This window comes from Nycticebus coucang, chromosome 16 (assembly GCF_027406575.1).
Source record: "Nycticebus coucang isolate mNycCou1 chromosome 16, mNycCou1.pri, whole genome shotgun sequence".
In the NCBI taxonomy this organism is placed as follows: domain Eukaryota; kingdom Metazoa; phylum Chordata; class Mammalia; order Primates; family Lorisidae; genus Nycticebus; species Nycticebus coucang.
In genome coordinates, this window is record NC_069795.1 from 11,849,956 (window position 1) to 11,871,541 (window position 21,586).

At 37.6% G+C, this 21,586-nt stretch overlaps 2 protein-coding genes across 11 annotated transcripts in view; one reads left to right on the top strand and one right to left on the bottom strand.

Moving 5' to 3' along the window:
• Positions 1-143: 143 nt before the first annotated feature.
• On the top strand, positions 144-10,361 carry DONSON (DNA replication fork stabilization factor DONSON). 6 transcript variants are annotated; one of them, XM_053564562.1, is made up of 10 exons: positions 602-993; positions 1,989-2,069; positions 3,678-3,881; positions 4,887-5,023; positions 5,629-5,807; positions 6,696-6,774; positions 6,889-6,996; positions 7,465-7,663; positions 8,314-8,526; positions 9,587-10,361. In XM_053564562.1, exons 1-10 carry the CDS (start codon positions 682-684, stop codon positions 9,722-9,724), a joined length of 1,650 nt encoding a protein of 549 aa, XP_053420537.1. In that variant the 5' UTR covers positions 602-681; the 3' UTR covers positions 9,725-10,361. The 6 variants fall into 6 exon arrangements, with proteins under 6 accessions (XP_053420539.1, XP_053420540.1, XP_053420541.1 ...); XM_053564561.1 differs by having other exon boundaries at positions 604-993; positions 4,845-5,023; XM_053564563.1 differs by lacking the exon at positions 3,678-3,881 and having other exon boundaries at positions 603-993; positions 4,845-5,023.
• Positions 10,362-10,502: 141 nt separating this feature from the next.
• SON (SON DNA and RNA binding protein) overlaps positions 10,503-21,586 on the bottom strand; it is a 33,014-nt gene continuing 21,930 nt past the window's right edge. Inside the window, exons 7-12 of one of the 5 annotated variants that reach the window (XM_053564550.1) lie at positions 19,836-19,946; positions 18,820-18,936; positions 14,464-14,611; positions 12,312-12,383; positions 12,079-12,194; positions 10,503-11,557 (exon numbers count right to left, since the gene is read on the bottom strand). In XM_053564550.1, the coding sequence (XP_053420525.1) occupies positions 11,399-11,557; positions 12,079-12,194; positions 12,312-12,383; positions 14,464-14,611; positions 18,820-18,936; positions 19,836-19,946 (723 nt within the window). In that variant the 3' untranslated portion in view covers positions 10,503-11,398. The other 4 variants (XM_053564551.1, XR_008374876.1, XM_053564552.1 and 1 more) reach the window with 4 other exon arrangements.

Here is a 21,586-nt window from a genome sequence, read left to right on the forward strand (position 1 = left end):
TTGTCTTTTCAAATATTCGTTCATCCAGGGTTTCTCCAGGATCTAACAAGAGGATTACAGTTACTCACCAGTGGCACTGGCAGTGTTTACAGGAAGGGCTGGGATGGCCAGGCACTGGGAAGGAGGAGGGAAGGATTGTTGGGACAGACCCATTTATCTAAGTTCTCCATTTTGAGGAGGTTGCGGGAGGAGGTCTAGTCCCCTCTCCTAGAGGGGGGGACACCTCTTGGCTGAGCCACAGCCACTGCCCTCTAAATTTGCTGAAGGAAACCATCACGACAGCTCAAGTACTATGTTCCCTTTCCATCCAAACGCCATACCCTGGAGTGATCACACCCTTCCTTCAGGTTTAAATAGCGGTCATCTATTACGGTGCCCGACAGGGTAATGCACACCGGTACCCCGGAACGCACGCTTTCCAACGTCGCCACAGTTGGCGACTGGACTACGGCCGATGACCTGGCGCAGCGCCATGGCGGGGTCACCTCTGGGCCACCGGGCGGGAGCGGCCTCCGAGAACGCTTAGAAGCCCCAAGCCTCGCGGGCGCCTGTCGCGCATGCTCTGCTGGTCGGCACGTGGGGGCGGGGCCGACTGGCGCTCGGCGCGTCGCCACGTCGGGGGCGGGGCCGGCGCGCGCGGGAAGTGCTTGCGGGCGGCCGGCCGGCCGGCGGGCGCGCGTTATGGCCCAGTCGGTGCCCGGCTACTCGCCCAGTTTCAAAAAGCCGCCCGAGCTATTGCGGCTCCGAAGGAAAAGGGCCCAGAACCGTGGGGTCGCCGTCTCCTCGCCTCCTGAGCTGCCTGAACCGGCGCCTCGCCGCGCTGCCTCGGCCGGGCTGCCCCTCCGCCCCTTCCCGGTCGCGGTAGGCAGAGGCGGCGCTGGGGGCCCTGCCGCGACCCGAAGGAACCCCTTCGCTCGCTTGGACAACCAGCCTTGGGCTGCCGCGGAGCCCCCCGACGGGCCGCCTGGCGGCCAGCAGGAGGCGCCGGACCCGGTGAGTGCTCGAGCCTCAACCGGGGCTCTTGTCCGTGGGTTGACCCAGGTGTGAAGTCAGGGGTGAAAGGATCTCGCGTTCCAGGCGAAGAATTTGGGCCACCCGTATCCTTAGGATGCCTTGTTATGCGAGCGGGGGTCTTCTGAAAGGTCGGATCTGTGAGCAGTGCCCTGCAAGCTGCCCTGGTGCAGGGTGTGCTCATCTAGCGCGTCGTCGCGTTCGGGGGAAGGTGAAGGGCGCTGGTGTGGGCCACACTGCTGGAATCCAACTCAGATCCCTGTCTAGCGGACTTAGAGGTAAATTGGAAGATCGGTAAAAAAATCATTGTAACAATCCATCCTGGCAATCAGCTGCTTGATGTGGCAGGTTAGAAGACCCTGCTTTCCCACCGTGATTCAGGGGCTTCTGTCATTCAGAATTATTCCTGGGATGGAAGAATTTTGATTCATGGGGATCAGAATTTACTAGCATTTGCCTTTCCACAGAACCTTTTGGATTTGAAACACTGTCCTTTCTTCCCTTCGTTTTGACATTAAAGTTCAGACACCGGCCAGGCGCGCTCAAAGTCTGTAATCTCAGCACTTTGGGAGGCCATGGCGGGAGGAGCTCGTGAATCCAAGGTTCAAGGCCAGCCAGAACAGCCTGGACATCGTTAGCAAGATTTTGTCTCTACAAAAAATAAAATTAGCCACGTATGGTGATGTTCACCTGTAGTCCTAGCTACTTGGGAGGCTGAGGCATAAGATTATTTGAGGTTGAGGTTAGAGTGAGCTATCTTGCCACTTCACTCTAGTCTGAGTGACATAGTCAGATCCTGTCTTCTAAAAATAAAGTTCAGGCACAAAACTTAAGTGAAACTCTAGTAGATTGATTTAGATTTGTATGAATATGGATGCACTAGTATTTACTGAGGAACATACATGCCAGATGAGGCTACACATACATGGAACTGTAACATCATTTCATTTACAACAGACATTTTTTTTAAATCTCAGTTTTTAGATTCTCATCAAGAAAATGACTTGCTATGGGAAGAGACATTGCCTGAAAGAAAAACTGTTACTCAATTACCCCAGGTAATACATTTTAAATATTAAATATTAGAGTGTATATTTGTATAACTTTATACTTCTCATAAGCATTTGGCTTGGAAAGTAATTTTACAGAGAAGCTTAAGAGTAATCATCTCTTTGGAGATGTACGCTAGACAGTAATCATCTCTACCAGGAATGAAAAGATGGCCAAGGTAAAGGTCTTGTTTGGGTATAGTAACCATATCTATAATGACAACCAACCCTAAAGGAGGCTGAGTAGATGTGCATTTTTTCTTCTACCCAAGAGTTTTTAACTGTTGCCCTCTTGAGTAGTTGAATCCTCCAGGTCATCACTGAGAGTAGCCCTTCCGGGTTCAGGTATTTTTCTGAACTTTGTCCTTTACCAGATCTTCAAACCAAATCCACAGGTTGTGCACAAGATTGAAGTTCATTCCCCTAGCACAAGCAGGCTTCTACCCCCACCCCACTTCTGTTGTAATACTAGTTTGATAAATGCATACTTTGTCCTAATGGGCTAGGAGAGTTCCCCAAGGCCCAAAATAAATGGCCTTCATATGGTCTGCTGGAGATAATTCCCTCTTTCCTGATATTTTGTTGTAATGTTTCCTAAAAGAATCCTTGTAGTATGTAGAAAATTGACCTGAAAGGACAGTAAATAAGTTGAGGGAAAATATTTAAGGTCAAGGAATGTTTCTTAAATGTGGTCCTTAAAGGCCTCTGTAAGTTACATGCAGAAGAAGCAACTTCTTCCTGTGTCTGGAAGTTCGGAGGCCTAAATGGTGCTTTTTTAAATATGCAGAAGATTTCTAATTTTTTAGCAATATCTATAGTACTGTAAAGAACTGTATAAACTAAAAACTAAAATGTGCCCCTCTCCTACTGCCACCTCCAACAACAAGAGGTAACCACTGTTAAAAGTTTAATGTGGGGGCTCGGTGCCAATAACTCACTGGTTATGGTTCTAGCTGGCAGGTTCAAACCTGGTCCAGGTCCTGCTGAAAACAACAGTGACAACAAAAAATAGCTAGGCATTGTGGCAGGCGCCTATAGTCCAACTAGTTAGGAGGTTGAGACAAGAGAATCACTTAAGCTCTAGAGTTTGAGGTTGCTGTGAGCTGTGACATTACAGCACTCTACCAGAAGCAACAAAGTGAGACTCTTGTCTCAAAAAAGAAGTTTAGGATGGCGCCTGTGGCTCAGTTAGTAGGGCGCCGGCCCCATATGCCGAGGGTGGCGGGTTCAGACCCAGCCCCGGCCAAACTGCAACAGAAAAATAGCCGGGTGTTGCTTCGGGCACCTGTAGTCCCAGCTGCTCGGGAGGCTGAGGCAAGAGAATCACGTAAGCCCAAGAGTTAGAGGTTGCTGTGAGCCGTGTGACACCACGGCACTCTACCCGAGGGCGGTATAGTGAGACTCTGTCTCTACAAAAAAAAAAAGTTTAACGTGGTTGCTTTCAGACTTTTCACAATGTGCACTATATTTTTAATGTTATTTTATTGTATAGTTAATATAGTTTTGACTTTTCAGTCACCATTACTTTGTTAGGTAATAAACTCTTTAGGTTGAAGAGATTGAAGATTTTTCTTGGTACTCTGCTAATTTTTTGTCTCCTTTTCTCTTTTCTAAAAGACTCCCCACATAGTATTCTCCAATTCTGATATTGCATCCTCAGAAAGTACTGAGTTACCTGTGGACTGGAGTATTAAAACTCGGCTCCTTTTCACCTCTTCTCAACCCTTTACCTGGGCAGAGCATTTGAAAGCACAGGAAGAGGCCCAAGGTCTCATCCAACATTGTAGGTCAACTGAAGTTACTTTGCCTCAAAGTATTCAGGTAATTTTGAAATAGCTGTGTGTTAAAGTAACAAATTAAGTATAAAATGTTCTTTTTATAATATTCCAGATACTGCTTCCCATTAACTTTTTCCCATAAAGACTTAGGAAATTTTGTTTTTCCCAACTAGCATTTTTTACAGTTTTTTTAAATTTAACTGCCCATTTAGTTTAGAAACCTGTCCTGAGGATTAATTAGTTTTGCAGGCAGGATTCCGTTTGAACTAAACCATTTTTTTCTAAAGTTTTTTTTTTTTTTTTTTTTTTTTGGAGAAAGAAACACAAGGAAAATAAATGAAAAGCAATTGAGTGGAATTACAAGAATAGATTGCTTTTACTGGTATTATGTTGATATGTACTTTGTTTTTTTATGCACACTGATTTTTGCTACCTCTATAATGGTCTATTGTAAATTTAGTGGAAGAAGTGAATTCTGGAATGGTTTTAGAGAAATACAATGTGATTACTTTGAAGTATCCCATAAACTCAAACCAGATTAAAAAGGATTACCTAGAAAGAGGTCTTTTTACATACATCTTTTCAATAAAATAAATCAGGATAATTCCTGATGCACCTTATTAGTGTTAGTTGGCTACTTTTGAAGCAGCGTTTTGGTGAGGGTGAAGTGGTGGGGTGTTGAACATAATGTTACCAGCATACACACACACCTCCTTAAGATAAAAAAAGATGGTCATTGTTCTCAGGCATGGTAGAGACACGGGAATTCCCATGTGTATGTATGTTTAAGTGTCCCTTCTGCTACGTGGTCTAACAGACTGTAATTTCTGACTAGAAAGTTTCCCCAAAACTTCTTAACCCCTCTAAGCAGTGATTAATGCTTTCCTATATGTAGTAGAAAACAATGAAGATTCATAGACTAAATGTTTAATATTTTCGGTGTTCCCTTAATGAAATTCTGTTTCTCATGGGGCAAAACCCACCCACTATCACTTCTGGATTTTAGGATCCCAAACTCTCCACTGAGCTCCGCTGTGCCTTCCAACAGAGCCTTATTTATTGGGTCCACCCTGCCTTCCCTTGGCTACCACTGTTCCCTCGTATTGGAGCTGATAGGAAAATGACTGGAAAGACAAGCCCATGGTCAAATGATGAAACTCTGCAACAAATTTTAATGAGTGACTGGTAAGATAAGTTAAAACAAACAAAAAAACTTGTGTAACTTGTGAATTGTGGAAACTTGTGAATTTTCATCTTAGCAGTATTCTCTTATCATATTTTGTGATGTGGATATGCATAGTAATAGAAAGATACCTACATCCTTCTGAATTTTATTTGATTCTACCCATAACTAACATATAAACATATAAAATGTTTACTTTTTTTAAGCTCTTATTCACTGTTCATCCAATTGTAGAATGTATAGGAGCGTCATAAATACATACAAACATTATTCTTTAAGTGACTTCTTGTCAGTCACTGCTTTTCTCAACAGCAGAAGTTGCTCAGAGAAAGTCAGCAACCAGTTATCAATTAAGATTTGTTTAAAGAAAAAATGATCAGTGTTTAAATAGTAAACACTGTTGAAGTTTGGAGAAGTCATCAGCATTTCTCCATTACTAATTTTAGTCCTTTACAACTAAATTTTATATAACCACAAAAATTCAAACTACTGTCTGAAATGTTTGTATTGTATTTTAAACCTGGTAATTAAACTAAATTATACAAAGTTATATTTTAAACAAGTTAAATGTTTAATAATTGCCAAAGAATATTTTTTTGCTTTATAGGTCTGTGAGCTTTACTTCTCTCTATAATCTGCTGAAGACAAAACTTTGCCCCTATTTCTACGTTTGTACCTATCAGTTTACTGTCCTATTCCGAGCAGCAGGATTAGCAGGAAGTGATGTGATCACAGCTCTCATATCTCCTACAACTCGAGGTTTAAGAGAAGCTATGAAAAATGAAGGTAAAAGTTTAGGTTTACAAGACTATATAGAAACATTTGCATTAAAGTTTAAAAGCTGAAATTTGACTCGTCTTTTTATCAATTGATTATTACTTTAAGAAATATATTATTTCTTGGCTGAGCACCTGTACCTCAGAGGCTAGGGCGCCAACCACATACACCAGAGTTAGCAGATATGAACTTAACCCGGGCCTGCCAAACAATGACAACTACAACCAGAAAATAGCTGGGCGTTGTGGCAGGCACCTGTAGTCCCGGCTACTTGGGCGGCTGAGGCAAGAGAATGGGTTAAGCCCAAGAGTTTGAGGTTGCTGTGAGCTGTAACGCTATGGCACTCTACCAAGGGCAACATAGTGAGAATCAATAATAATATATATATTATTTATTTTAGGTTTTTTCCCCTATTATTAAGTTGTTGCTAATGTATACCTTTAAGTTAATGGTCACCTGTTCTTTGGTCTCTAACATAAAACATGTGTTGGACAGAAAGCCATTATCTGAATAGACTCTTCTGGAAATTCTTTTATAGTACAAATTATACCTTAAATAACATTTCAAACTCAATCAGCCCATTCGTGGATCATGAAGTCTATTTAGTGGTCCCAATCAACATTTTAAAAAATGAACTGGAATACAATAGGATATATAAAAGATTATCACTTACATGTATTGAGTGTACATATTCTGTCCTGAACCTTTTGTTTCTAGATGTCTTGTGTATTCACAAGTTTATGTGTTGTGAGTTGCTATTAAGCAAGCTTGAAAACTACTGCCTTAATAGACTAAATGTAAAAACTCACATTTCACATTTTTTACACTCTAAAACTAAGGCATGTCTGTTAAATACTTTTTTAAAGAACTCAGTTAAAATTTTTTTTTCTCATGTAGGTATTGAATTTTCTCTGCCTTTAATAAAAGAAAGTGGCCCTAAGAAGAGAGCATCTGGAACAAGCTTGGGATATGGGGAGTATGTGATTACAATAACCTTTTACATCATCCAGTGACTTATAGACTCAGTGAAATAGATTGGTAAAGGTAACAGATTTATGAAATGGGAACTCTAAATATAGTGATTTCCTAGGGAGCAAGCAATCAGTGATGAGGATGAAGAAGAGGAAAGTTTTTCCTGGCTGGAAGAGATGGGTGTGCAAGATAAAATTAAAAAACCAGACATACTCTCTATCAAGCTGTATCCTTTCATTTGCTATTAACTAGAATTAACTTTTGTTGAAGTAAGTTAGTGAAGAATTTAACATTGGCAGTTTTATGATTATAATCTTAAATTCCTTTCAGATTATATTAAAACTAATTCTCCCTTTTAACATTAAATAACAAGCCCCTAAGTATCAATAAACCTTGAACTATAACTTATTTTAATGAAAACAACTGTGGTTAGATTTGTGGGAAACTATTAAAATAAGTTTAATAAACGGGTACATTTTTGACTAGAAGAAATCTTTTGTTAGGGATCATTTTTTAGCAAATTCAGATGGTAAATATTTTGATTCAAACATATGCCTTGTGGCCACAGATAAGAGCAATAGCATGAGCATTTATTTCCATTTTGTTAAGGAGAAAAGCCCTTTGTGATCCAGGTAACTGCCTTCCACATTAGTGTGGAATTTGCTTTTGTACTTTCCTTGATTGTCATCTTCAGACATAAAGAGAAACATGAAGTAGAAATGGATCACAGACCTGAGTCTGTTGTGTTGGTGAAAGGAATCAACACCTTAACGTTGCTCAATTTTTTGATAAACTGTAAGAGTTTAGTTGCTACCTCAGGTCCACAGGCAGGGCTTCCACCAACCATCTTAGCCCCTGTGGCTTTCCGAGGTGCTACAATGCAAATGCTTAAGGTAATAAAGATATTTAACACTTCACTGGTCCCTACAACCTAGCTTTCAAGTTCTTTACTTTTTCTTTCACAGGGTAAATTCTTAATTTTTTAGTAACTTCTTATAGCATTTAACTTGCAACGTTTGCTTTCCTCTAAAAATCTCCACAAAAACCTTTTAAAGATAGTTATTTCAAAGAAATGATTTTTCCAGTATTCTGCAGTGACAGTGAATGACTACATCAAATAAGATGGTATACGAAAAAATTATGTTAGTCTAGAGTATACTTCTCTGAAAATCTAATGAGGAGAGAGTGCTGGAGACTTTTGAGAATTCACAAAAATTTTTACTCACTTAACATTGTTTTAGATGTCTTAGAAAAAATTTTTTAAACTTGTAAATTTTTTTTATTGTTTTGTAGATATGGGGTCTCAATATGTTGCCCAGGCTGGTTTTGAATTTCTAGGCTCAAGTGATCCCCTCAGCTTGGCCTCCCAAAGTGCTAGAATTAAAGGCATGAGCCTCCATGCCCATCCAGAAAATACTTTTGTTTACAACTGTTAAAAAAAAAAAGAAACCACAAATGGAAAAACTCAACCTATTTTTAGCTAAGGGACAAAAGCTTGAGAGATGGTGACCGTAATTGTCATTTTCTTTAAATTTTCACGAAGGCCCGAAGTGTAAATGTGAAGACACAAGCTCTTTCTGGATATAAAGCTCAGTTTAGTTTGGAAATCACAGGTCCTGTCATGCCTCATTCTCTACATTCTGTGACCATGCTACTGAGATCTTCACAGAGCGGGGCTTTCTGTGTAGGACTGTATCCGCATGAACCAACTGCTGTATTTAATATTTGCCTACCAAAGAACAGAGTACCAGACAAGGTAAGTAGACACCTATAAACACTCTATTTTAGTTGTTGCTAGTTTCCTCAAATTAGGTGTAGGAAGTAGGTCATTTATGAGTCTTTTTTTTTTTTTTTTTTTTTTGAGACAGTGTTGCCCTTGGTAGAATGCTGTGGCCTCATAGCTCCTCACACTTTGGGCTCAAGCGATTCTGCTCCATCAGCCTCCCAAGCAGCTGGGACCATAGGCACTCATCACAACCTCCCAGCAATTTTTTTTGTTGTTGCAGTTGTCACTGTTGTCCAGCTGGCCTGGGCCAGGCTCAAACCCACCAGCTTTGGTAATGTGGCTAGTGCCCTATGGGCGCTGAACCTAGGACTCAATTGTTTCAAGTTATAAAACTGTTACTACTTTTTTTTTTTTTTTTTGAGACAGAGCCTCTCTAGCTGTTGTCCTGGTTAGAGTTTCATGGCGTCACAGATCACAGCAACCTCCAACTCCTAGGCTTAAGCGATTCTCTTGCCTCAGCCTCCCAAGTAGCTGGAACTACAGATGCCCGCCACAACACCTGGCTATTTTTTTGGTTGTAGTTGTCATTGTTTGACAGGCCCAGGTTGGATTCGAACCTGCTACCTCTGGTGTATGTGGCTGGAGCCTTACCCACTTAAGCTATAGGTGCTGAGCCAAAACTGTTACTAATCAGTCATAAATTGCTAAGAGGAAGGAATATATGTTGCTTTTGTGAGATAAATTTTATTCAGTCCTTTGTAACAGTGACTAGAGAACTTCCCAACAACTTACTTTCATCGTCCTCATCTAAAATATTAATCTACTTAATTGTATTTGCCTTTGGTTTTGAACATAGTTTTTAAAAACTTAGAGGATCATACTAATTAAAGCTTTTAAAATTGCCTCAAACTTACAAGTTTGCCAGACTTGAAAAACATGGATACTTCAGGATTTCATCACTGCAAAAATTCTTAAGATCAAGTTCTATTGATAGGATGAGTTATGTGAATGAGCCAGTTATTTGTCAAAATCTCCACAGTAATTATTAAAAACTCAAGTGTTCAAAACTAATGTGCTTTTTACCAAACAGGAGGTTGTACATAAGGAGCTTGCTAACTGTGGTTTACACCCTAAGACTTTGGAGCAACTTAGTCAAATACCATCACTGGGGAAGTCATCTTTACGGAATGTTGAAATGAGAGACTACGTTTATAACTGGAGATCCTAAACACCAAAGTAAGCCTAAAAGGAATCTTTGAGGAAAAAAGCCTTCTAGCAAGGAAATTCAAGATTTTTGAAGTTAAAGAAAGGAATATACTTAAAAATATTGACATGTTTGTAACATTTAACTTTTTCCATTAACTTTTATTACATGCAGTGAATAGGAGCATCAAGGTTTTAAATCATTTTCTGCTTTTACTATTTTCAGATTAGATTTTAAGATATGACAATAACTCACTTTAAAAAAAAAAAAAACCCTCAAGTAAACGTGGATGAGAAATCCATATCCCTACAACCTAATTGTAAACCAAGTAGAAAACTGAACGTGTTATGGGAAACTGAAATTAAAACTGTAGCAATTATCTTATGGCATTGTGACAAACAGCAGAACAAAATTATGTTATATTAATATTTACCCAATATTATTCGCAAGTTCTTGTTTTACAAAGGTAGAAAATAAATAACACTATCTACTGAGCTGACTGTTGATGCTTCTACCTTAGCATCTTACCTACTGATTTATGATTATTCTCAAGTATACTTAAATTTGTCTTTTTTAATGCATTAAGGGTATTTTATATTCTACATAGAATAGTTAGGGAAGTTGTAAACTTCTGCTTAACTATCATGGTAAAGTATTTTAATGTGCTTATTAGTGAGTGTGTGCATGTGTGTAAAACTCAGTATTTTTTTAAATAAAAGTACTTAGAAATCAAAAGTACTGAGTAAAGATATGATAGTACTTAAATGTGTTCACTTTATGATTCAGAAAATAAAACAACGCATTTATTCCAGAGAAGTTTGTATTTGGGCCTTAAACTTTTGAAAATAAAGCTTAGAGACATAGCATATGAATACCACTGTAATACACATGAAATATTCTATAAGACCCTAAAAATTAACATAAATTTTCTCATAGTCAACAAAATAGCGGCTGGTTGCCAATTTTATTAGATAAGTTGGTTACAGCATTTTAATTATCATTTTACGTCTATCTAGGTGTAGCTGAAATTCAAAATGCACATCAAAGTAAAACTATATCACAACTCAATGCCATACTAAATGTACTTGGTTTCTGCAGAATCCTAGTCAGACTTCATTTTGACTCCCTTTGACCCAAGTGGCTTTAACAGGAATGCAGGACTGAGTGCTGATCATCACACAACATACCACTTTCTTTTTATAACCTCTACAAAATTTTAACGGGAGATGGTGGCATTAGCCCTGTGGAACAGATCTTGCTTGATTACCTCAATAACACTGGCCCAGTATCTGTCCAGCAGAACCCATTGTGAAATAGTACAAGGTGCACAGCCCTTCTCTGATTACAGGCAAGTGTTACAGCAGCCTAGCCATAAGGAAGGGAAGTTACATCATAGTACAAAATACAGTATAAAAGCGTTATTCAACATTCCACACTGAAGATTACTGATGCCTTCAAACAATCGTTTGGATGTTAGCCACTTAAACAAATACATCACTAAGGTAAACAATATAAACATACCAAAACCCTGTATGGTTAAATACAATTTCCATGGTACAAAAATCAAAGCCTGGAGATGTTTGTACAGATTGCTTTTTTACACAATGTCTTAAATTGCCAAATATTTACAACATTAAAGAGGAAATACATTGTGATGCAGAGTAAAATTATCTGAAATGATTATTATAAAACCTCAATCTATCTACGTGAGGCACTCCTGAAGCAAGTGGCATTAGCCATGAGGTCCTTTGGTACAAGGCCCATTGCTTGAAGAACCACAGTAGCTGCTGTGGCTTTAGCATGCTTCTTATTAGGGCTGGCAAAGCTGGGCTGGTAAGCGCTTCCATTTATCAATACCTATTCAAGAAAAACATACAATTGGGCTGGTAAGGGCTTCCATTTCTCAATACCTATTCAAGAAAAACATACAATAAGAACAGCATCAAACTTTAATATCTATTAGGTTTGTATTTTTTCACTAAATGCTAGAAAAAATAATTCACGAAAACATAAAACCCATACTATATCAGTCAAAATAATTTCAACCCAGAAAAAGCAAATCATTTGGGAAATTAAAAGCAGGTATCCATTGGAAAAAATAACACTTAATAAAAGTACTAATAAATCCTCCCACATTCCCCTAGAAAATATCAACAAATTGTGCACCAGATTTTGCCTACACTTTTGTCTAGTTTATTAAAAACAGGACATTCACAAGTCATATTAAAGCACCCTTCTGTGTTTAAAAACCCAACCACTTACCCACACATACACACCCCCACCCATAAACAGAATCTTAATACTGTGATAATGTTCATCCCTCACCCTCTAACACTATCAAATTAATGTATACAATTAATGCAAAAATTCATATTTACCCTAAAGAGAAAATGTTTGCGATGATCAGGGCCACTATCATGGACCAAGAGAAATTCTGGTGGCTGCCACCTTCTCTTATTACAGATTTCCATCAAGGCAGACACAGGATGCTTGCCTGCCAGGAAAAAAAAAAAAAAAAAACTTAGTTACACATTATTTCCAACAACTTTTACAACAAATTATGAATTCAAGGCAGGGGTGGAACAAGAAAAAATTCAAAAATAGCTCCTACCTGACAGATCTTTCATTGCTGCAGAGAAGTTCCCAGACCTCTTTTGTGCTCTTTCTCCTACTGCAACAAGTCCTAAAAAAAAAAAAAAAAGCCCAGTTAACTAAAAATTTCAAATCATTTAAAATTACAATACAGAAAAGCAAAGACTCCTGTAGGAGCCTAAACCTAAATCTATGCTTCACAAAAACCACTACACTTAATTTCTATATCAATCTTAACTTCTCTTGCTATGTTTCAATATAAAATTTTTTATTCATACGCTTTAGTGTTACAAATCATATACATACGCTTTAGTGTTACAAATCATATAAACAGCAAATGTCCACAAAATACAATGTATACATACACACACATACACACATACTCATATTCCAGGTAATTAACACCTCAGGTCTGTTTCTCTGTAAGTTTAAAGCAGTGGCTATTTATTGCCAGTTATTTCTTTCTCTTAAAAAAATGCTTAGGGTGGCACCTGTGGCTCAAGAGTAGAGTGCCGGCCCCATATACCAGGGTTGGCGGGTTCAAGCCCGGCCCTGGCAAAAACTGCAAAAAAAAAAAAAAAAAGCTCAGTTATTGGCTCTGCACTGATAGCTCAATGGGTAGGGTGCCTGCCACATACACCAGGGCTGGTGGGTTGGAACCCAGTCCAGGCCTGCTAAACAACAACTACAATAAAAAAATAGCTGGGGGTGGCGTTTGTGGCTCAGTGGGTAGGGCGCCAGCCCCATATACCAAGGGTGGCAGGTTCAACCCCGGTCAAACCGCAACAAAAAAAATAGCTGGGCATTGTGGCAGGCACCTGTAGTCCCAGCTACTTGGGAGGCTGAGGCAAGAGAATCGCCTAAACCCAGGAGTTGGAGATTGCTGAGCTGTGATGCCACAGCACTCTACTGAGGGCCACAAAGTGAAACTCTGTCTCAAAAAAAAAAAAAAAGCTCACTTATGAGTATGTTTCCAAAAAGGTTAGGATGTAAACCACCAAAAAAAGAGTGAATAAGACAGTTGTCTGCAAGGATAAATGGGTCCCTTTCTCCCCAGCAACAGTCGCTTTCTTGACTAATGTGAGATGTTCTCAAAATATAAACATAACCTCCTCCCTCCCACACGTCTATTTAAAAAAGAACTATATTAGCTCTCGTTCGCTCAAACAAAATAAGAGAAAAAAATATATTACTAACACAAAATAAAATAAGGTTTTCCCTTTATCCAAAATGCTTGGGACCACAAGTGTTTTAGACTTTTTCAGGTTTTCAAATGTTTGTATCATATTTACCAGCCAACCATCCCAAATCAGAAAATCTGAAATGCTCCAATGAACATTTCCTCTGACCCCTATGTGAGCACTCAGAAGTCTGGGTTCTGGTAGCACTTCAGATTTCCAGGTTTAGTATGTTCAACCTATATATTATAATTAATTCCTAGGAAATGAGTTCTGTTCTCTTGAGAACGTCCATCCAGACCATGTTGCACAACTCCAAGGAGAATGATCCCTGGCTTTTTGCAGTACATATTTGGTGCAGAGCTAGTCTATTTCCCAAAAACTGCACGATGGAGGTTCTACTGTATTTAAATACAAACTACACAGACCCCTCCCCACCCTCCCCAATTATCTGAGGACAGTAGAAAACTGCAAAAGCTAAAAGTTCCAAAGTGACCTAACACAAGACAGAAAGAGGTAAGGTTGTTGGCAGTTGTCTACTTTTCTCCAACCCAACCTAACTATTGAGCTTGAAAAGAAGGACAAGCAAAAAACCTTTAGAGTGAAGACAAAACAGCACTCAAACAGGATATACCAAATATGTGTAAAATTAGCTGACAAAAATAAATTCTAGAAATAAAGACAAAAACATGGTCCCTGTCAAGAGAAAAAACTAAACAAATTCTGTTTCCTAAACATGAAATCTAGTTAAATTTGTAATCATAATTAGATACATGCATATTTTCTAATACTTAGCAACTAGCATGACAAAAGTTAGCTTTTATAAAAATTAAGCTTTTGTGTGTGAAAATGGGTTAAAGTTTTTTTCTGACACATAGCTATACATATAAGAAATGACTCCAGTTCAGGATCACTGGGATTAAAAGAATGTATAAAATGAAACCCTACATGTTAAAAGAGGTATAATAAACATTCCAAAAAAGAACATGTTACCTTTTCGGTCTGTCTTAAAATCAACTAGGATCGGTTCCTTATTTCCTTCTTTGTTTTTTCCTAATCCTTCTCCTTCTCTCCAGCCCATTTTTCTCATCAAAACGGCTCCCATTCCTCCAGTTACCGGGGCTGCTCTTAAGAACTGATCCTATCCAAGGAAAAGAAAGGTAAAATGTCCCCATTTTACAGTTAACTGGACTACAGACTCACTGGTTACTTTTTCAAAAGAGGATTCTTATTTTATACTTTTATATCTGTTACAGTTATAGTAATTAAATGCAAATGCTTCTATACTTAAAGTGTAGTGTGTATGTTCTAATTATTTTCACATTAACATAATGTTACTTTGACAGTCAAATAAGGCAAGTAAACGGCAGTCTTAAAAAATTAAAACAGTATCCCTCATGCCCCCCTCCAAAAAAAAAAAAATTTAGAACACTCCTGTTTTCGTCCACTATTTAGGTTCACTGGTATCTCTTCTTAGCTTGCAAAATAAAAAGAAGGCGATGTTAAAACAGTCAATAATATTAATTGTCCCAGGTGTACCTAGTTCGTGAATAAAGCCCAGAAAGCATTTAGAAATAAATAGTTTGGACACTGAAGAAGCATACTGTTGTCATCCAAAGTTTTCTTCCCCCATTCTACTATAAAGCAAGTGTAAATATTTTACTTAGAAAATCCCTATGAAGCAAGAAGATAGCTCTTTAAAATAAATTTACGCAGTAATAAATAGAAGATAATCACATAAAATGCCCTGTAAGTACACCAAAATGAATTTGAATTCTTTTAAAACCTAGCTTGTTGTTAAAAGACTTAAAAAACTCCTTAAATGTTTACATACCTAGGCCTCGGTAGCAGCAGTGTTGTGAATAGTACGGCTGGCACTGACCGGGGCAAGAAGACAGCTACAAGGATTTGGCCCTGAAACAAGTTTCCATACAGAGGGGTGAAAGTTCACAGGTTATTCTGTGAACAATCATCTCTCTTGTATCCAACCCACTGAACCATAATTTCCATCAAAGCAGCAAACCACTTAATGTCCTAAGATGCACAATTTATATATATATATTACACACACGTTAGCATGGTCAACAGTCCATTATTTTCACATTAAGAAACATACAATGCCTCTTTTTAAAGGGCATCCATGTACATACAACAGTATTGAATTCCACTGTTGATCTTTAAGGGCATTTTTTAAAAAAATTTAACACATTATCTCCAAGTTATGATTTCCCCATGGCTATGGAATTTTAGGTTTATGTTTGCAAATATATAGCAAAAGTCATTAACTTATCAAGAGAGGGAGTTAAAATGTCTGATAGCTAAGCAAATAGTAGGCATTATAATTTCCTATATTGATAAGTTAATATTAAATGTAAAAAATCCCATTTGTAAACAATAATAAAACTGCATAATCTCATTTGTTTCCCAGCTTTATAATTAAATGCTGGGGAGAAAACATGCCAATGATGTGTGACTAGACATTAAGTTCATCAAGGTGCTCTGATGGAAGGAGGCAACTGTGGAGGTAAAAACATACCCCTGGTTCAGTTCCTTATTTGGTGCAGGCCATGCAGAGTAGATGTATAAAGAGAAAAGTTAGCTGATGCTTGGATATCAACTGCCTTGATGCTACACACCTAGAATGACTTTTACTTACTTCCAGGTTCATCCGCCCCTCCTTTCCAAGGAACACTCCTAAAAAAAAGGGCAACTGTGCAGAGTGCGATATGAAACCCCAGATAACCCAGGTTTCCAATTTTGTTTCCATTCTCTAATACCTTAATCTGTTTCTCTACCCCAGAGTATATTATGTTTACAAAAAGATCCAATAAATCTAATGAGACCACATTAATAAACAGTGTTTCAGGTCATGTCCAAATCATTACATTCCAGAAAATGAGGGGTCTTTTAAAACAGTAACAATTTAAAATGTTTTACTGACATTAAGAATACTGGTACAACTTTTCTTTTTCATCCAAAAATACACTACAACAATGTAAGAACATGGAGAATGTTGGCATTCCATGTGGTTTTTAACATACAAAGAGGATGTTAGGCTATATTAAAGCAACAAAAAAGCTGAAATGATCATTTGAGCAAGTTTTCTAAACACAACTAAATAACGCATAGGCAGTATTTGTTATATTCAACAGCAATGATAAATTTTAAATTTGCAGTTGCCTATTTCCTTCTGTGTTTTGGCCAATTTTTATTTATTTATTTATTTATTTATTCTAATTGTTAACAGCATCAAATTTTCTTCAGTAATTGTGTACAATTGGATGTTTTCCTGAAAGTGTTGTTTTTTTCTATTATTAAAATTTGGTCTGCAAAGTGTATTTTACATTAAATGTAAGGATGAAACTTTCTTAAGAGGTCCTACAAATATTTTTAATTATTTAAAATCTGTGAACTGCCTATAAGATCAAAAATACGAAAACAATTATTTTATGGGATAGGGGAAAGCCAATTTACTTACTAAAAAATTCTACTTTGTAAAAGGATTTAGGTTGTTAACCATGTCACCATGGTATTTAAAAGTATACAAAAATTTATGGATCAGCATATCATTGTAACAAATTTCAATGGAAGCACATTCAGAAGTTTCTACCGACCAATGTATGTGGAGTGTGTCTTATATGCCTAAACACCCGAGAACTTCTAGTTTTAACTTCCTGAAATAATAGAGTACTGTTCAAAACTAAATAGTATTAAGCAATTAAAATAGTAAAGAATTAAATATACATTTATAATTCTTCCCACTTTCACCTGAAAGCCATTTTTCAAATACATAAATCATTCTCATTTTTAACTATATTAGTCCAAAACTAATCAAACTTTCAGTATTTTACTAGATTATCACTTTTTACAATACCAGTCCCTGCAAGCTACATAAATTGTAATTTTTTACTCTCTATATGTATATTATTGGAATTATTGCCCCCAAATGCTTGCCCCCCAAAAGGCAAGCAAAATGAGTGTTTCATTTTCATTTAAGATGATCAGAGATAAAACTCTCAGAACTGAAATGTTACGAGATTAAATAGTCCAAAGCAACCAATCTCTTTTTTTTTTGAAAATCCACCTCATTCACTGGCACTCATAGCAACTCTCCCTAGATAACCATCACATTATTGATTACCATTCTGAGGCAGTAGTAAGGACCCGTCTCCACTTGACACTTGGGAGACTTTGAAATTCCAAAGAATTACTTGCCCACGATCACACAAGGAGCCAGGAGTACAACTGGATAAAGAAACCTTCCCAATCCATTAGACCACGCAGCCTCCCAGTTTCAGACTGCTATGCATGCTGCCAATACTCCTGAAACAAATTTGTCACTAAGCTCACCAAGCAAGATTCGTCCCTTTACCAGAACAGATTTCGTCAGAATACCTTCCTCAACCACCTAATGATGAGGCAGCCATGGGTGGAGGTCACAGGTCTCAATGCAGGAATCTGAAACCAGATGCACCTACATCTTCGTGGTGCAAGGTGTCCGTTCTGTCCCTTGGTTTTGGGTCTTATATTTTTAGGGCTTTTTTTTCCATAAAATTAGTGGTTCTCAAATTGAGTCTGTGGATCACCAGAGGCCACCAGGGCCTAAATAGTGGTCCACAGATTAACCACCCCACCCCCATGCTATTCCCCTCCCTTCAGCATGGCCCATCCCACTCCAGCCATCCTCCTTTAGCCTTCCAGTACATGGCAAGATCACCACATGCAGTGCTAACACTAAGGCCCCCCAATCACTTGCTATAGCCAGCAGCTGACCTGGGACTGGAAGTCACAAGAGGAGTAAGGAATAGGGGCGAAGGGATCTTATAGGAGGGCGCAGGAACTAATGAAGGACAAGGACAGAGGAATAGACCAATGGAAAATTAAGAGTGATAGAGGGCTCTTGGGGACGGTGATCCACCAAAATAAACCTGTAATAAAGTATCCCATGATGAAGAAAAATTTGAGAACCACTCCCTTGAAATAATTAGGTTAGTAGTCCAACAGGAATTAGGGAATACTCTGAAGAGCACCTAATATGTTATTAGTGGTCAAACCAGAGTTAAATAAAACAAACAAAAAAAACCCCTCCCTCTCAAAATCAGCAGCAACAATTTAAAAAAATAACCTCAGGATATAAACTGGCTCTTTAGCCATATTTATACATCTGCCATTCTCTCATGAATTCATCCATCTTCAGTGTCCATCCTGGAGCATATACACAAAGCATATTTACTCAGGAACTTTGGTTACCAGAGTCACTGGCTTCCTCATGCATTCTTAATAAAACAATTTCCAAAAAAATTTTTAACTTTGTACTTCAACACCTTTGTGTGTGCACATATTGTGTACCTTTTTAATCCAGGCTTGGGCACCAGTATTGGCCAACTGTTCTTGTGTCAGAACCTGTACTCCTGTACTTCCTGTGAACTGGCCAGGAATAGAGTTCAGCTGAGCCCAGGCATCAATCTGAAGAAAGGAAACCACTTCAAATAAGTAAATAATATTATTAATTGATTAAAATGCCACTGGCAATAATTTAATTCACTTTAAAAAAGGCTTAAACTTTCAACTTAAAACAATATATTCAATCCATACAAATTTAAAATTAAATATTCCTCTAAAGTTAAGTAGTGTGTTAACTCCGTGAATCCCATTAATAACAAGATTTTAGAGGTATCTCTAACTAAAAAACATAGCTCTAATATTCATTCTTCAATATCACACAGATACATAAAAAAATATACAAAAGAGCTTGTGTAACAAAGGATCCCTACCCTCCAGTCTTACCTATTTCATAAAAATGCACTCTAATATGTGTCACAATAGCCTGGATTTTTAATTACTTCCTTCGAGATACTATAAATCCAGAATAAACTTCTAGGGACAATTTAGTTATTTTTATATATTGACTATAAACTACAAGGGCAGGAAATTTATTCTATTTTGTTTGCTCAAGAAATAGTTCCTTGGGCGGCGTCTGTGGCTCAATGGTTAGGGCACTGGCCCCATATACCAAGGGTGGCGGGTTCAAACCCAGCCCCGGCCAAACTGCAACAACAAAAAAATAACCGGGCATTGTGGTGGGTGCCTGTAGTCTCAGCTACTCAGGAGGCTGAGGCAAGAGAATCACCTAAGTCCAGGAGTTGGAGGTTGCTATAAGCTATGTAATGCCACAGTACTCTACCAAGAGCAAAAAAAGAAATAGTTCCTGCCACATAGTATGCAATTAACATTTACAGAATCGTAAGGAGGCCTCAAATTATTTTCATTTAAAATAAGCCAGCTAATTAAGGTAAATTATTTTGTTACATCTCAACCATCCAGTTAGTGAAATTCTCCTTTATACATTAAAGACTGCTACATACCCTTTCCTGAGCTCGGTTTAACATACTCATGGCTTCAAGATCAAATGCATTCTCACTGAGTCTTTTCTGAGCAAGTGCCCGTTCACTCATTGCTGTAGAGATGTCCACAGGCTAAGAAAGAAAACATAGATAATTATCTCAAATTACCAGAGCCCCCTAAATTCTGAAAAGTCCTCATATCTTTAGTTGCTGTATGTCAAAAACAAAATAGTCTTACATACTGGAAATCTTATAAAATATGGAGAAGAATCAAAAAAGTAAAGAAACCTTGTTAAGAAGAATTAAGGTAAATTACAAGGTAATTAATATAGGCCGCAGAACCAAACCAAAACTCGGACTGAATTTAGTATATTTTCTATGGCATCAAACCATAATCGTGGAATGTTCCATTAAGAATTTAAAAATCTCTAGCCTTCATTAACAAAAGGTCATTTATAATGAACTCGGAATTTTTTGAACCATTGTAAGTTTTATACTCCTTAGCAGTTTAAAGAAGCAAAACACTTAAGTAGAAAAGCATTATGATCATTCCTTTACACATCAGCACGTCTCTTTCGTCGTCGTCTTCTTGTTCTTAAGACTATACTTTGGTCTTAAGAACTCAATTTCTTCAAGAAATACACTGAAGATATACATAAATGATCCTTTTGTTTTCAGTTTATATACATTACCAAAAGTGAAAATATTTCTGTGGAAATCAAAAACATCAACTGAAACACTTTTAAAGGTTTGAAGTTGTAGGTCCTCTTCAAAGCTCATAGTCTACTCTTTAAAACCTTATGCTAAGCAGAGGCAAATTTTATAATTTTTTACTTTAAAAAGTAATCTTTGGAGCAAATTCTCAATATGTTTGTGGAAGCTTTAACTACAGAAAGAAAAACCCACAAAGTATCTAGAATTTCTTATTTTAAAATTAAGAGGTCAATTTCATTTATTTATGTTTGCTTTTAATACCTCTTACTATTTTAAGAGGTATTAAATAACTGTAAAATGCTTATCTGACATGGAAAGTTTTGCTGTTTTCACATATAAAAAAATGACTAGTAGGTACTGCATGACATGTATTAAGTCAGTAAAACAGTTAACAGCTATGGGTGTTCTTTTCAAAAAGTAGAGGCTGACTTCACGTATAGTGTATGAAATATTTTTTTAAAAATAAGATGCAGTACACACTATATGACTGTGAGAGAATAATTATACCTCATTAATGAGGATCTACTGATCTTTCTTTTCTTACCCGTAGAACCCCTTAATCACACCATAATTCTTAGTTCTCTTGCTGAATAACAATGTTCTTTTAGGTAAACCAAGGTTTTTCTTCTACGAAGTATAGATTTTTATACAATACTTTCTTAAAATGAAGGCAAAATTAAACTGAATTCTTCTGAAATTGTTTATTACACAGTTACCAATTTCATGAATTGGAAACCGTAATTTCTTAAGTCAATTTAGTAAATCACCTACACCAGTTAGAATATTTTTAATGCCTATCAGAATTAGTTAGTCTAAACCAGCGGTTCTCGGTTCTGGTTCTCGGTTCTCAACCTGTGGGTCACGACCCCTTTGTAACAATGAAAATACATCGGGCATTAGGAAAGTTGAGAACCACTGGTAAGCAAAGTATGACTGAAACACTAAGAAACTTTGTATTCTCACTTTTCACTTCTACTTTACTTCTGATCAATTCCTAATACTTAAATGGTATTGAAGATATTTCGGGCCAAAATTTGTATCCCCTAGGCCTACCTTGC

Bases quoted from the DNA above. Each gene is read 5' to 3' on its own strand.
- DONSON (XM_053564561.1), top strand. From the start codon at position 682: ATGGCCCAGTCGGTGCCCGGCTACTCGCCCAGTTTCAAAAAGCCGCCC. The intron at 6,775-6,888 runs GTATGTGATTAC...GTGATTTCCTAG, and splicing joins ACAAGCTTGGGATATGGGGA to GGAGCAAGCAATCAGTGATG. The intron at 8,527-9,586 runs GTAAGTAGACAC...TTTACCAAACAG, and splicing joins AGAACAGAGTACCAGACAAG to GAGGTTGTACATAAGGAGCT.